Below are 16381 nucleotides of genomic sequence, written 5' to 3'. Positions count from 1 at the left end.
ACAAAGAAGGTTGGTTTTTGGGTCACAGACAAGACTGAAAAAATGAAGAAATATTCTGCTGCTGTCTTCAAGATTAGATTCAAACACTGATGAGCAGTAAGGCCTTGAACAGGTTTAGGCCTTTAAACCAGATAATGAGCCTGCAATAAAGCACTGAAAGTGAGAGCAAGTCAAAGCTGAAGAAGCAAGGTTATAAAGAAGCCAATTTATTTAAATGAAGCAAGACAATGCACATCTGTGAGATAGAGAAAATAATTGAAAATCATTTAAAAATCCATGCAGTGGAAAAGTTTCTTAATTTGAAGTTTGGATTCAGCTCTTACCTGGCGAAACACAATACCAGTATCAGTGCAGTATCTCTGGGTTTCCTCTCCACCCTGCAGCAGAACAATTGAGTTCTTCTGGACATCCTTATTCTGTCTCAGGCGTTCACACAGCCGTCTTCTGTTCAAGGCAAAGAGTGCCACAGGCACTTTCAAAGTCTCATTCCCCAGCCAAAAGGAGGGTCTAGAAGAGATTTTTTCAATTGACAATTAATGGCAAAGACAGTGGTTAGCACAATTTACATTCACAGTGTTCATTAGTTTAATTCAACTCTACTAACAAGAGGCTCATCACTCCTGGGAAAGAGCTGTTGTACACACATTGCTCTCAAGCAAACACCAAGCACTGCTCACACAAGTAGCAAAGGAAAAAGGCATGTGAAAAATGCATGTATTTTATGATTGGCTTTTCACAAATATTCAAATGAATATTATATGTGTTGTGTTAGGAAGTTATGCTGTATTAATTCTCTTAAGCAGTGTGTTAAATATAGTTTTAGGTTATAAAAAATGTTAAAATAGAAACTATGTAGGTTTCTATCCTACCTACATAGGTAGGATACTTTTTTTAAAGAAAGGACTTGCAGTGAGATAGCAGCCATAGGACACTGAAATCTTCCAGAGAAAAAGAATTTATTGCCCTCTTATCAGAAGAAATGAACTTCTTCCCACCTGAAAGGTTCTGGTAGGATTCAGAGGAAGAAGTTGACCATGACCAGACAAAATCCTGTGTTTGAATGGAATTTATGCATCATGTATGAGGTGTATGAATATGCAACAGGCTGTTGTTTTTAAGGGTTAATCCTCTGTTAACGTGGGTCCTTTGTGGGTCCTTTTTCAGGCTCGTGCTGCCCAGAAAAAGCACCCAGACTGTCCATAACGTTTTGTCTCTATTGTCTCATATTGTCCTAATTCAAACTGTCCAAATTATTATTACTCTAATTGTATTACTATTTTTATAACCATTTTATTAGTATTAAACTTTTAAAATTTTAGAAACAAGTGATTGGTGTTTTTCACAGGCGGGAACAGCAGACAAGGCTGGCTGCAGCTACAGCCCACAGCAGGTCCCTCATCACATCCCTTTGGGCAAGGAAACAAAGTGACCACAGCTCCTGTCTGCTGAGGAGATGCAAAGCAGGAGGGAAGAAAATCAGTCCTGATTTTCTGATCAGCGCTGAAAACAGAAGTAGAAGTTTACAGTAAGTCTAGCAAACTTCAGCAAGTCCTTGTGGGAAACAGAGAGTGGAGAGAAAAGCTGATGGACAGCAGACAAGAGCATTCCCATACACAGGACGGGCAAATCTCTTTTCTGTGTATGTATGGTTATTCTTGAGCACACAGGAGCAGCTTCAGCCAGTGACTGAACTCAAACACGCGGCCACAGGGGCATGGATTGGGCACCTCCACTTGTCCCTAAGGCCACACAAATGTGCTGAGACAGCCCAGAAAGCTTCTGAACGATTGTGCTCAACAGAGCTGCAACTGCAAGGACACAGCTTAAAAGCTGAGAGCTCGCTGTTACTAAGGAATTTTAGATGTTGAAAGTATCTTAAGAATATGTGGCTGATTCATTCACATTTGTTTCAGCTCTGTAAGTGCACCTTTTGGAGATTTCCCAGTAGAAACACTACAGCTTTTCTAGGATATGGAGCAGAGGGAGGAGTTTAACCAGATGCTATGAGAAGAATCTAAAAGCAGTTTATTTTGAGGGTGGTTTTTTATGCTTAAATAGCAAAGCTGTGCTTTGGAGCTTCAGTATTAGAGATGATCAATACAATTTTTCTATGAAATCCTATTATTTAAGTCCAATTTGTTCCCCCATCTCAGCTTCTCCAAGGCTGATTGGATGGTCACTTTCTATCAGCTGTGCTTTACAGGAGATGCCAGAAAGGTGCAGTTACCTTGTTACTATGTTAAGATGACAAGAAATGAACCAACCACCAAAGTACTTAACCTTAGAGAAGCAAAGCTCCACATCTTAATTATTATATAGCTTTCAAGTGTAATCTGAAAGGTAACCTTTGATTTATAGCTGCATAACCTCCTAAAAGACTATCAACCTCAGAAATGTAAACCCTGTAATTTCCTACTGCAGCCACAGCATAAAAGACCTAATAAAATACTTTATTTTACTTGCTTATAACCACTTGATGTAACAGCATAAGTAATTTTAGAAGGTAAAGGACTGCTCTTGCTAATCCAATTTTCAAAATATCTGCTTACAAGTTCAGCTGATGGTGCAGAAAACCCAGATGTGTTTATTTTTACTCCTTCCAACACACACCTGCCAGCCTCTCACCAAGGCAGGTAATCATCACAAGGGCTGCAGCACATCAGCACAGCCTGGAAACACAGCACAAGCTTTTGTTTTGGGGTACCCATGCCTGTAGGAAGAAGGAAGCAAGTTCATACAATCCTAGCAAAAGCTACTGAAAGTTTAGTCAGATAGTGAACCTCCAACTAAAAATAGGCAAGGCCTTCCAGGTACAGAGCTGTGGCTCAGAAATTCAGCAATGCACAGGAGGCTGAAAACGCTGTTTCCAAGCACGATCATCCCTTGGAGTAAGTACATGCACCAGCCTGGAAATCATACTCACCTTATGGGGCATTTATAAAAGAGAGGAGAGAACATCATCAGATACCCTTATATCACATGTTTCTCTCATATCTTTGTATCTGCTGATTAAAAAAACCCAAAAAACTAACAGGCAGAGGTTGTAGCACAGCCTGTCTCATGTTTTGCTTCAAAGGAAGGAAAAAAGTCACCTTCATTGCAATTTTACTCACTTCACAAGATTGGGGATCTTTTTCTGTGATAAAAAAAAAAAAAAAAAGAGAACTCTGACTTCTCTCCTCCAGGCCTATTCCTACACCCTGGAGTTCAGAGGAAGCTGCTACAAAGGCACATTTTCATCTCCCTTAAGTCTAATATTAATGCTTTTATTACACTTAAAACCTTTGACAATCCAAATGACACTTAAGGAGAAATAATGACATCAGGCAGCAATTCATAGCAGTAGTTTTAATAAGTCACTGAAGTCTGCCCTTTACTGGGATCTTAACGCTGAAGCTGAACTGCATTCTAGTGCAAAATGATAGTTCTTGTGCACATTTTCTCAAAGTGAAAGCGTGTTCTTCCTTGGACATAACAGATCCCAGTTTCCCTGAAAATGATGGCCCAGCATTAGCCCAGAGCAGAGCAGGGTCTCTGCAGTTGTTTTAGTGGCACAGTTTCCTCAGGGCACGGCCCTGGCCTCTGCTTTAAGGCTGCAGTAGAAATCTCAAGAGCTGGGCAGGCTGCACCCTGCAGCACGGCTGGGCTGGGTGTAAACCCTGCTCTGTTCTCAGGCTGCTGCTGAGCACCCGGGTTCACTCACACCTCACACAGAGGGAGCTTGCCAGGAAACACACCGACTTTCTCAACTGGAATTCTGCAGAGAAAACCAGCGTGGTTTTAGGGACAATATTCAGCTTAGAGGAGTTTGCTTCCTCCACAGCTCTTGGTCTCTTTTTCTCTCCTGCAAGCACCCAGATACCAAACTGGTGGCACCCCCTGGATGGACTGACAGCATGGCAGAACACCCACACGTGCTGCTTTGCCTGCAGAGATCCCCTCACTTGGCAGACATCAGCCATGGCCAAGCTTTCCACAGCTAACACAGAGAGCTCTTCTCAGACAATACTGACAGGGGCATTTAAGTCTTACAAAAAGGTGTATGGCTGTACAACCAGCTTTCCATGGCAAAGAAAAAATTGGGAAACAGAACTCTCACAATACTCAAGATCACAAGAAAAAAATGTCACACATAGGACTGGCTGTTCGATGACTTGTAGTAAATTAAGTGTAACTCTCATATGTAACTGCCTCACGTGTATCAACCCTACAAATACACATGCAACTACAGGGTAAGCAGTGTAAAACTATGGTCTTTGCCTTGGGAAAAAACTGTCACAAAATCCTCTCTAGGGAAGGAGCTACAAGCTTTTCCTTCTGGCCCATGATCTCTAATCACTCAGTTATATCTCACAAGACACACTAATCACAGAATCATAGAATAGGTTGGTTTGGAACAGACCTCAAAGATCATCCTGTCCCACATCCCTGTCATGGGCAAGGACACCTGCCACTAGAGCAAGCTGCTCAAGGCTTTGCACAGCCTGGCTCTGAACACTGCTGGGGCATCCACAACCTCCCTGGGCAACCTGTTCCAGTACCTCACCATTCTTACAGTTACGAATTTCTTCCTAATATCCAGCCTAAACTTCCTCTCTTTCCATTTCTACCCATCACTCCCTGCCCTGTCACTGCAGCTGCTGCTGAACAGTCCCTCTCCAGCTTCCCTGTAGCCCCCTCAGATACTGGGAGGGGCTGTGAGTCTCCACACAGCTTCTCCTTTCCAGAACAGCCCAAATTTCCTCAGCTTGTCTTCTTATGAGAGACACTTCAGCCCTCTGATCAACTTTGTGGCCTCCTCTGGACTTGCTTCAGCAGAGTTATTAGAATTTAATTAATACAACACATTGGCTGGTCCTTCAAGGTTGGCTTCTTCTGTTAGCACAAGGACTCCAGAACACCCAGCCACAAACTCAACCCAAAACCCTCATGTGAAGTTACAGATTTGATAAAGAAGGATACTTGATGCAAGCACTGCTCTGTGGTGCACGCCTCTTAGAAGCTATGCAAGCTTTTGCAAATAAACCTCAGCTGCTGTCCAAAGTGGACACTTGCAAGAACTAAACAGGGCAAGAGAAGCTCAGCTCCCTTGTTTCCTCCAGTCTGGTACCAGCATTCAACCACTGCTCAGTCTGGTAAAGGCCTCCCACAGGAGCTGACTGTTTCCTGCTGGCTGTCACATACAATTTTTATGATCACTTAGGCCCAAGCTCACAGACGAGCTCTTTTATTTTATTATACTGCAAGTGAAATATAGCTAGGAACATTAAACTACATCTGTTTCTTTAAAGATATTTTTCCTTCGCCTGGAGCTCCTGATTTTCAATGCTCATTTCAGAAGTCTTACATTTTAAAGAGCATACATTCTGGTACTATATGATGCATCTAACATTTTGGATCTGTTGTAAAGCAACCACCAGAACACACTGGTAACTAAAACTCCTATTTTATTTCTGGTTTTCCTACCATTTTTCAGTTAACTTTCTGTACTTCTGGGTCTTTTGAGCAGAAAATTCATGAACTGACATTTCTGTTCTACTGAGATCCCAGAGAGGATCCAGATTTCAATGAAGCTGAGAAACCACTGAAACTACCTTTCAGTAAATTACCACTTGTTTGTTGACCAGGCCTTATTTATTTGTTTGTTTTGAGCAACAGATTCATCAACACCAGCCTGAAGCGTAAACACTTTCCAATGCTGTTTCCACATCCCATATGTGAAGCTCAAGAGGCCTAGCACAAGGAAAGGGCCGATACAACCAAACAGTAATAGCATCTACGGCTGTCCAAGGTGTAAAATGGGTATGTTCTTCACGGCCAGCTCAGTGTTTCTTGTGAAGCTGACAGCTCCAAGTGCCGGCGCCGCTCCACGTCCTTCCTGGCAGCCCAGCCCGGGGTGGCCCCGGGGCCCAGGACCGCCCGGGCAGCGCTGGGGACACCGGGGCCGGGGGACCCGCAGGGCAGCGAGCTCCGCAAGCCCCGGCTCACAGCCAAGCCCCAGCCTGGCCCCTGTCCGGCAGCTGTATAAACTTCCCCCTTCGTTCTGATACAGTTGTAATGGCACCTCCTTACAGCACCAAGAAATGGCTGAATTTTGCTATAAAATGTGAGAAAACCCTTGTGCTGTGCAATCCGAGCCACCTTAAAGCATCACTTCCAAACCTGAGACAACTTCAAGATAACGCACGGCTGGGAGCGAGGCACTGCGAGCCAACCCGCCCGTGGGACCCTTCGCAGCTCTCTCACCGCCCCGCGCAAAACCCGAAATCCTTTCGGAGAACCCCGGGACTGGAGCACTCACAGCCCGGGACCGGAGCACTCACAGCCCGGCGCCAGCCAGTGCCCTGCATTCCCGGCCCCGCCGCCGGCCCGGGACACCGCTGGCGTACCGGGCCCCCCGCGAGCCCCCAGCGGCCGCGTCGTGGCCCTCGCAGGGAGCGGGCTGCCGGCGGTCCCGGGGGCCGGGCGGTGCGGGGGTCCCGGTGGTCCCGGTGCCGGTCGGGCGCGCACTCACCCCTCCGCCGCAGCCATGTTCGCTCGCCGGCCCTGCGCGGTCACGTGACGGCTGCGCCGCAGCGCGGGGCGGGCGGAGCGGCCCCGCTGCGCTGCCCTCGCGGCCCCGCTACGCTCCCTTCACAGCAGCTCCACGCTGCCCTCACAGCCCCGCCGCGCTGCCCTCACGGCCCCGCTACGCTCCGTTCACGGCAGCTCCGCGTTGCCTTCACGGACCCGCTACGCTCCCCTCACGGCCGCCCTGCGCTGCTGTCACGGCAGCTCCGCGCTCCCTCACAGCCCCGCCACGCGCTGCTCTCACGGCAGCTCCGCGCTGCCCTCACGGCCCCGCCACGGGCCCGGCTGGCACCGCACCGGGACCCCCGAGCCCGGGAAGTGCCGTCCTGAGGGACCATCTCCGGCCCTCTCCGCACCTGCTGGCTTCTAAGGAACAATCTAGGCCTAGAAGCCAATATAACATAATGTAAATACAACTTTTCATAGGGATTGCTGCCCTACCGCTGAATTCTCCTCAACGCTTTCTGAAAAATCCACTTCATGTGCAGTTCTGCTGTAATCCCTGGAAGAGTTGATTTCCACCTCTATTTGGAAGGGCTAAAGGCGTTTAACAGTAGCCTTGGGGCATGGTGGGCTGGAGCCATTGCCAGCCCTTAGGCTCACTCCACTCCGCTGGTTTTTTTTTTCCTATTCACACAGATTTTGTTAGAACCCGAAATTACTCGTTCTTGCCTCAAAATTACTGGCTCTTGTTTCAAGATTACAAGATACCTGAAGAAACTATCATAGTCCAGGGTTCACATGTTAAGTGACTCGATACACTTGCAAAAGCAAATAGCCAGGAACATGAACAGCAGATAAGAATGAGAAATTGGAGCCCTGCTCGGTGACCTGAAGGCAGGGTCTGCTGTTGGGCACAGATAGATGCAGCTCTGGGCAGGAACCCTCCTTCCCTCCCTGGAAACAAAGTGTGAGTGAGTCCTTGCTCTAGGGCTGCTCAGTAATGCCACTGCTCTGCTGGCCTGGCACTGATCTCCAAATAAATACTGTGAGACCTGAAATAATCGGCTTCTTCCACCACAAATGCTCAGGAAAGAGAGGAATGCAGGGCAGTGCAAAGGCAGAGTATGATCATAAAATACATGGAGCTTAAAGTTCATGTGTGTTATGAGGAATCAGTGCAACGTCACTAAGACACATGCACATTTAAGCCCCTTTTTCTCATTTGGTCATATTGTCCTCCAGAAGTTGTGAGAAAGCTGCGACTACTCATGCACAGCTGGCTCTGGAGTGGTGTGTGAGAGCTGCAGGGCAGTGGCAGGCAAAGATTGATTTCAGGAAGTCTGGATAGGTGCATATAAATTGATAAAACTAGAAAAGTCAAGCAGTCATTCTCTAGATCTTTATGTTTTTACATCCAAGAATCAAAGACCTTTAGTACAAAATATATATAATGAAAAGTTTCTTTCATGAACTGCACATTTGACAGGTAACAACACTTATTTTAAGGTCCAGATTCATGGATAACACCCCATTTTAGAAATAATTGACGAGTTCTTGAATTTTAAGAAACTTCCCTCAGTTTTTGCAGACTGAAAAAAAAAAGTGAACTGTAGTGAAATATTTTACTGCTTTCAGTTCCCTAGAGGGGCTTCCTTCTGTATAGGTTCTAGCAGAACCACTGGGAGGAGGCTGGGAAGCTCACTTTGCTTTTCCTTCTCCTCTCAGGACTAGAGAGAAAAGACTAAAGCCTCCAGGGCACTCTTCCAAATACCTTCATTTGGGCATTCATCCTTCCCTGCTCCCCTTTCCTACCCCTACACTTCACTTGCGCTCTGTAGAGTAAAGGTCTCCTGCATTGTAGTATCTGCTCTCTAAAATGAGTTTTCTGGGTCTCTGTCCTGTTTATTTTAATTTCCTTCTTGGTCATTTTAGCTGCCTTCCAAAAACAATCACCACATTTAGAAGTTACCTGCAGTATATTAAATCTCAGCAGGAAATAAGACTACATTCATTAGGGCAAAAGAAATATCCTGTTCTTCTGGCTCAGGATTTGAAAGAATGAAACTGCTACACTGTGCACAACTAAGACTCATGTGCAAGGTGGCAATACTTGAAATGCCAGCCACAGGAATGGCACTGGCTGCCAGACTGGGAGCAAGCCCAGCTTTATTGCACACAGAGACAATTCTGATTCTCTCCCTGCTGCAATTGACTCTGCAACTGAGAGGAGTAAACATTAATATCTGAGAAGCTGAGTTCAGAACACTTCCCTCTACACCAAGGTTTGACTGACCATTACTGGCACTTATCTCCCAGTAGGACTCTCTCTGTGAGCAAGAACATCCTCTCTCATGCTGAAGGCCTGATTTTGTAATTGAGGCAGCTTCAGAATTCCCACTGTAGCAGTTTAGATGTACAAGAGATGCAAAACTACAACATGTGATGGGATTCTGCACTAGCCCTCTCTATTTCAACTGTTCACTGCTGTCCAGGCAGGATCTTAGCACCATCAGTGCTGATTGCTTCTATTATCTCAGCTGAAAAGAACTGATGTTAGGCTAATAGACTTCCTTTTATTACATGAAAATTACACAACTGTTGTGAATACAGGTCAAGGCATTTGCTCCTGCTTTTAGAGTACAATAGATGAAAATCCAAAGTTACAAGGGCAGATGCTGTCCAAATATGTACCAGTGGAAAAGGAAGGATGCTGCAGCTGTAGTCACAGCATGTGGTTGGGGAGCATCAATTCTCCTTCTGCCCTCCAGCCTAGAGTGGTATCAAATACTGGAGCTAAATACTCTCTGGTTGCAGCAGTGCCTTGTGGTTGTTATCAGATTTCTAAAGTCCATACCTCTTTGGTGTGTTCTCATGGCTGCAGATCTTCACTGACTCCTTCTGCTGCATGCTGTTCTCTCCCAGTTCAGGGCTCCTCCAAGGCTCTCCCTGACTGGCTAACCCACCCCCTTTTATCCCAGTCACCTTCATTGGTCACAGCTGCAGCCCATCAAGGACATGGCAGCTGCAGCCCATCAAGGGCAACCAGGACTTCTGGGGCAAAGCCTCTATACAGAAATTCAAATACATTTCCTCTACTATATTTCTCCCTTTTACTTAAGTTAACAGTTGTACAGATGTTCAAGTACAATATATACATTTCTCCATGACTCACATGCCATGTACAACCCACATATTTTCTCATGACTCAGAGGCCTTGTACAACCCACATAGCTCCTTGCTCAAAGGCCATACTCTGTCACAGCTCCCTGACCCAAAGGCTATGTTCTGTCACAGCTCTTGGCCACCACAGCTCTCAGCTGTCTTACCTTCTGCTAACTATCACATCGGGGTCACCAACTGTTGTTGTTATCAGATTTCTAAAGTCCATACCTCCTCGGTGTGTTCTCATGGCTGCAGATCTTCACTGCCTCCTTCTGCTGCATGCTGTTCTCTCCCAGTTCAGGGCTCCTCCAAGGCTCTCCCTGACTGGCTAACCCACCCCCCCTTTTATCCCAGTCATCTTCATTGGTCACAGCTGCAGCCCATCAAGGACATGGCAGCTGCAGCCCATCAAAGACAACCGGGACCTCTGGGGCAAGGCCTCTATACAGATATTCAAATACATTTCCTCTACTATAGTGCCTGAGCTTCTCTTGTGCTTTGGGAAAATGCAGTTGTTGAGAGAACAAATCCCCTGGGGCTGCTGTGAATGATCCCAGAGCCACACTGAGAACGTGGTACCACAGGAGGAAGGCTTGAGCTGCCAGTACCATGACATGAAGTGGGGAGCAGGGTCTAAGGCTCAGTGACTAAGGTCACCCTCCCTAGTAAAGCCTTACTTGATATATGATTTCAACACAAGTTTCAACCAATTTTCTAAATATCCAGAAAGCTTCCATATCATACATGCCACCACAAAAACAGAAATGGGAAATGCTGATTTATCAGCACAGGAATTGTTCTAAGTCCAGCTTGATTTGTTTTTCTGAGTTCTGCTTGATCTGTTTTTCTGCTGATTATTCCTCCAAAACTTTGGAAGGTAGAACATTGCTGGCCAAAACACTTTGTGATCCTCTTCACTTGGATGGGGGAGCACTGGCTAGGCAAAGAACAACAGACAGATTTTGTATGCATTTGAGTCAAAGTCTTTCATACATTGTAGGATCAGCTGTTAGTCCAAAGTAATTATACAGGCTGCTATGCTAAAATGTGTTAATACTGTGGGGGGTTTTAAATAGAATCATTCTACAGGGACCCCTACTGCCTTTGTTTGATATAATGGCCATGAGTCTTTAATGTGGAATTAAGATTACAAGGTTGCTTCAAAGCAACAGATTGAACAAAAGCATCTGCCTTTGGCATTTTCATCATGAAACAACTTTTAGTAAATTTCCCTCAAGCACTAAATGTATACTGCTGTATTGATCTTTTGGATGTTGAAATGAAAGTGTGATTTTCCTAAAGCTTGCTTGAACTAAATTATTATAAAGACAAGAAAGGTAAAGCATTACATAACCTCATTACTCTCACCATTGACTTTAAGAAAATTTAGTATATTCAAAATGTGCCCATCAAGGATCACAGTCTAAGGTGGCTTCTCCAGCTATTGTTTGACCTTCACAAAAACGTTTTTTTTTTTTTTAGGTTCATTAGTATAGACTGTAATTGTTTCATTTCAATCAATCTGCCCACCAGTATTTATAAATTGCTGCCACAGAAAGTCCAATCTCATCAAAATGTATTAAAACAGCACTATCAAAACTGCTTCAAAGGCTTTCTTTTTTAGAGGTTTGGGCTGTCAGGTTTTTTTAAGAATTAGTAGCAAATGTGATGTTCTCTGTAATGCTTCTCTAATATCTCTGGAAGCTTGAAAGAATCAATTTTTATATATTGCAACATATTGCTTTGCTTCAATAAAAGGAGACTTCTCAATGATTTTTCGGTCTGTTTGCTCATATATTACATTTTTTGCTAACCCACAGGCCAGGAAGGCACAGTTTCTGTCTGTCATGTCTCCTTTGCCTGGTGCCCAGCACCATGGCTCCTTTCTGGTTTTTAAAGAGTCAGGTGTACTTGTACTGCATTAGAAATGTGACATGAGTGCAGTTCAGTCCTGGCTAATTGCCAGGTATAAGAGATAAGCCACCAACCTGTATCTCCATTTTTTATAACTGATACTAGTTAGCATGATAGATGAACATTTTTGTTTATTCTAAGTAAGTTTTAACAATCATCCTGTAGCGAAATTTTGCAACAGTGGGTTTGGGATGTGAATGTAGTCAGTATCACTGAAGCTATTACCCCAATATCATCACCAAAGTTACAGCAGACCCCACATCTGAGAACAAAATCCCTTCACATTACTCATGGTCTGTTCCATGGTCTGTTCTTTCAGCATTTCTCACTTTCAAAAGCACAGCCTCTCTCCCAATGAGGAGTGGCTCCCTGGCTGCATTTTGGAGGGCACAACCAAAGGGGCTTTGCCCCACCTTCTCCAGCAGAACGTGGGAAGAGGCTGATGAAGCTTCTGTCCTGTGTTACAGAGAATTTGTCTGGCCTGCACACGTGAACCTGTGCCATTTGTACAATGGGAAAGCACCACTCCTCTTGCAAGTACCCTGTGGTGCCTTGAACTTACCTGCACCCTTGCAATATATTGTACAGTTTTAATACAGAACATGTTTACAAAGCTTACTTTTTCTTTCATTAGTGTCTGCATAATATACTCTCCACCCAGTGCATAACAAATCCCCAAACAAGCTTATAATATGCATATGCAAATATTTTCTCAAAAGATTAATGCCTTCAGGTTTTTGCAGATTAAGATCCATATCTTCACACCAATTTAAAGTCAGATTTCTCACTTTTTCTGGTAGGAAAATCCTCTTTAATTATTGTTTATCTGGCTTGTATTTTCCACTCTGAAATCTTACAATAAAATTGTAAGCCACTGGTTGAGCAAGATCTGTATTTTGTTGATGATGAAGAAATTGCTCTTTCTTACACAGACATATTAGAATTGTCTGAAATGAGTTGTTTCAGGCTTTGCATGGGCAGCATTTCTTTTTCTGCTTGAAACAGTCCATCCCTCCTTGCTAGGGAAGAAAGGCATGCTCATGGTGCTGCCCTCTAATGCCAGGAGCCACCTCTCGTGCAGCTTTTCCTTTCTTGTGCTGCTCTGCCGAGTGGCAGCAGCCGGGCCAGCAAGGACAGCGAGGTTGCCATGGAGGCACGGCCTGAACTCAGCCCTTCCTGGCCAAAAGGCATCAGTGCTGCTGCCCCAGAGCACTCCCAGCGCTGGCCCTCCGTGCCAGCTGCAGATGAGGAGATCAATTACTTCCTTTTCCTGCAAACCACTCATCTAATCTCCTCTGCATCTGACTGGAAATTTAACCCAGCTGCCTCCTGCCTTCAATTTAAACCTAAAAAACCCCAAGTGATAAGAAACTGGCCATCAGATTATCTAATCGCAGTCTATGTCCTGGCACTTGAGCACTTTTTCAGTTTGGTCAGACCACTTCCACTACCCAGTGTCCAAAGGCCCCTCTCATGAGCCAGCTCTAACCTGGGAGCTTAGGGAGGACCAGGGGGGCTGTGCAATAACATACTAGAGGACAGAGAGGATAAAAAACTAGAGCTTGTGAATCAGAGAGTTCAATTGTCTTTTGAACTGGAAAAAATGCCTGTTTTACACAACCACTCTCTCCCCTAAAGACATTACACAGCCTCTCTCCAGGCAGTGGAAACTGTGCCAAAACCACAAAGTTCACTAAGGATGTTATCTGCCTCTTTGCCTTTTAATGAATCAACTGACTAACATTTATTTCAAAAACAGGTCACATTTCCAGGCATTTTTCAAAGACTATCAGTTTGATGAGAGTGTGACTCAGTTTATTGCAGAGACAGCCCTTATTTGCAGAGTGTTTCTCCAGGGGTACAAGCTGGCAGCTCCCTGCACGTCACACTGGGCACAGGTATCTAGAAGGGGACTTGGATGCATGCATGAAAATTAAGCTCAATGAGAGTCAGCTTGGGCAACAAAAATAACATCTACAGTCACCATCTTCTGCTGCCTAGCCTCTAAATTCAAATCTCATTGTCTGGTTTTAATTTTGCAGTCATGAATATAAGGTGATTTCTAAGAAATTATTATTTGCCATCTCAAAAACCTTCTGCTAAGCCACCCTTTGGTTCTGTACAAGTTTAAGATTTTGTGAGGGCAGCTTCTCTTGGTTCCTGTCAGCACTAGCAGTGTTAATGCCATTTGGGCAAAGGAGATTCAGAAGATTCAAAGAATGTGTGTGCTTTAACTGTGTTTCAGGTGGCATCTGTCTGCATCCTTGAGAATAAAATACAATTTCACTGATGTGGTGGTACAGCTGTGCCATTTTTTCTGCTTCAAGCCCTGTCAGGCATCTTTGTTTGTTTGCAAGGGCCCTGTTTGAACTGTTGCCTGGTGTCCTTGCTTTGTAGGCTGGCAGGAGAGGTGTTGGGTTATTTTGGTTTGGTTTTGTTTTCATTTTCAGAAAAAGTGGTAACTTTTTTCCATCTGTTACTGTTGACAGCAATAATTTCTTTAGTCCAGGCTGATGTTATATGATGGCCACAGAAAAAGGATTCAGCTTCAGAAAATTGTGTGGGTTCTCACTGAGTCCCAGAACTGGGCAGATGCCAAGCAGCAATAAAGGGCAGGCTTCACCCTGGGATGCTGTTGTGGCAGGCAGCCTGCTCCCCTCCAGCCCCAGCTTCTTCTCAGTGATAACTGTCAGGGCTTTATGCTGAGTAAAGGTCTAAAACAGGTATAAACAGAACAGTTCTAATATTAAACTTGGCCTAACAGTGCTCATTTAGGACATGGCTTTGTTCATTTACTTCCTGCTGATTGCACATTTAGCTGTGCAACATCCCTTTGGTGATACCACCCTTGCTCTTGTATAAGTAAGGGCAGAAAAGGAAAAATGTTGCTCTCCCAAGACTGTAAAGAGGTAATTTTCACTTGTTTCTACAGATATAAAAAACAGAGAAGGAAAAACCTCTTCAAGGTGAGGCTTCTTTCTGAAAGCACACCTTGGGGCACCATCCACCAGCTCATCCCTGCTGTGGGCTGTGCCCATCTCTCTTGCTGGGTAAAGTCTTCCCAGTATGACTTTTCTGCAGTAAGAATAGGAAAACAAATCACTGAGCCACACTGGAAAGCAGGCCCAGTGACATGCTGACTAATGGTGCTTTGACATCATTCAACAGATTTTATGGAGATGAAGGTCCCATCAGAAATTTGTCAGCAGTAGTTTAGGAAATACTTCCTGAAGATTTGCAGAGTTAACAGCTTTGTGGGTGTTTGCTGTTTGGCTGTCTACCTAAACAAACAGCTGGTGCAGCTGGAATCAAGTCAGCAAAGTTGTTACTGATTGAGATTCTTCAGGCATGTCTCTGCTCCAGGCACTGGAATGACTGTGCTGGAGCATACTGCTACCCCAGCTATTTTTAAACACCTAGCTTGGTACTGGAGGAAATCAGTTACAGTAGCACAGAGTTCATCATGGATTCATTTACCCAGCTTTTTGGCTCAAATATCAGTGCCAGCAGGATTACCTAAACCCTTTTGAAATGAGAGAAAGGAGATAAAAGGACTTGATTCAGCAACAGTCTGATTCAAAGAGAAAAGTCACAGTTGCTCACACTAGGAGCTACATTGATGAAGACAAGAAGACAAAAACTTAAATTTGCTGTAGTGGACAATGAGGTGGGGGACAGGGAGCCTGTAAATACAGAGCCTGCTGTGGAGAAGAATCTGGCCTTTGCTGTGAATCCTCTGTGTCACTGCAAATGGAAAATGCCACATGGAAATGAAGGAGACTCCTATTAATAAAGAGTCATTGGTGTAATGTGCCCTAGAAGAGGAGAGACTGTGTCTAGACTTAGCTGCAAGGAGCTTTATGTGCTGCAAGAGCTCTGATTTACTGCTTCTGGAAGACTTCTCTAACTCCAGTGTCAAAGTTCAGGGGCCTTTGGTACATTCCCAGTGCTAGCTGGCAGAACCACCTCTCTGTAATAATTTCTTTGTTACAGTGACTTGTTTTCTGCATGTGACTCTTGCCTGTAAGGAGCTGGTCAGACAGGCAGGAAATAGCCCAAGGCAGTCAAATGTGTGGAAACTTCTGGCCAAGAGGAAGGACATAGCCCCATCACCCAATAACCTATTGACCTACCCCTAACCTGAGATTCATGGCCATTGCTAGCTTGAGCAACAGTGAGAATAAAAAGTGCAAAAAGCAAAAATGTAAATTTAAAATGGAAATTTCCAGAAAACTTCAGACCTCCAACAGGAACCACACTATTTGCTGGGATTGCAGAGGAGGACTTGCTGGAAAAGAGGACTTGCAGAGGAGGACTGTCAGAAGAGGACATGCTGGAAAAGCGGTTTCTTGGCAAAAACTCCCTTCTTGTTCAGAACATAAGGGCCTGGCTAAGGCACAGACTGGGGCTAGGTCCTCACAAAGCTAAAAGTGACCACTAAGGAGCTGCAGATTAAGAAGCCTCCTAAAGCTATGCCAGCCAGGTCCAAAGGGGATGACAGTAGAAAATGTTCCCAACTATTAACTGGAGAGAAGCACAGCCCCTACAGTGCAGCAAAGCAAGAGAGAGCAATGTCACTGCTGCAGCACAGCACCAGCCTTGCAGGCTCTAATGAGACAGGCTGACTAACAGGCAAAGGATATGGGAGACATTCAGCAGGGCAGGCCTCAGCCTTGGAACTGAGCCCAAATCCTGTAGCAGAGCAATAATGAGCAAGGCAGGATCAAAGGGGACAGCAGAGATGGGCACAGACACGCCAGCACTTACCCAGCACTTGGCTCCCCGGTCCTCT

General features: G+C 44.9%; 1 protein-coding gene across 2 annotated transcripts in view; it reads right to left on the bottom strand.

The window, feature by feature from the left end:
- Window positions 1-6559, bottom strand: part of PEPD (peptidase D) — a 151234-nt gene extending 144675 nt beyond the window's left edge. The window contains exons 1-2 of one of the 2 annotated variants that reach the window (XM_066557774.1): window positions 6515-6559; window positions 324-507 (exon numbers count right to left, since the gene is read on the bottom strand). In XM_066557774.1, the coding sequence (XP_066413871.1) occupies window positions 324-409 (86 nt within the window). In that variant the 5' untranslated portion in view covers window positions 410-507; window positions 6515-6559. The remainder of the gene's footprint in view (window positions 1-323; window positions 508-6514) is intronic. The other variant, XM_066557773.1, reaches the window with a different exon arrangement.
- Between the last annotated feature and the right edge of the window lie 9822 nt (window positions 6560-16381).

This window comes from Molothrus aeneus, chromosome 11 (genome assembly GCF_037042795.1).
Source record: "Molothrus aeneus isolate 106 chromosome 11, BPBGC_Maene_1.0, whole genome shotgun sequence".
In the NCBI taxonomy this organism is placed as follows: domain Eukaryota; kingdom Metazoa; phylum Chordata; class Aves; order Passeriformes; family Icteridae; genus Molothrus; species Molothrus aeneus.
This window is presented reverse-complemented; position numbering and strand designations above follow the sequence as displayed.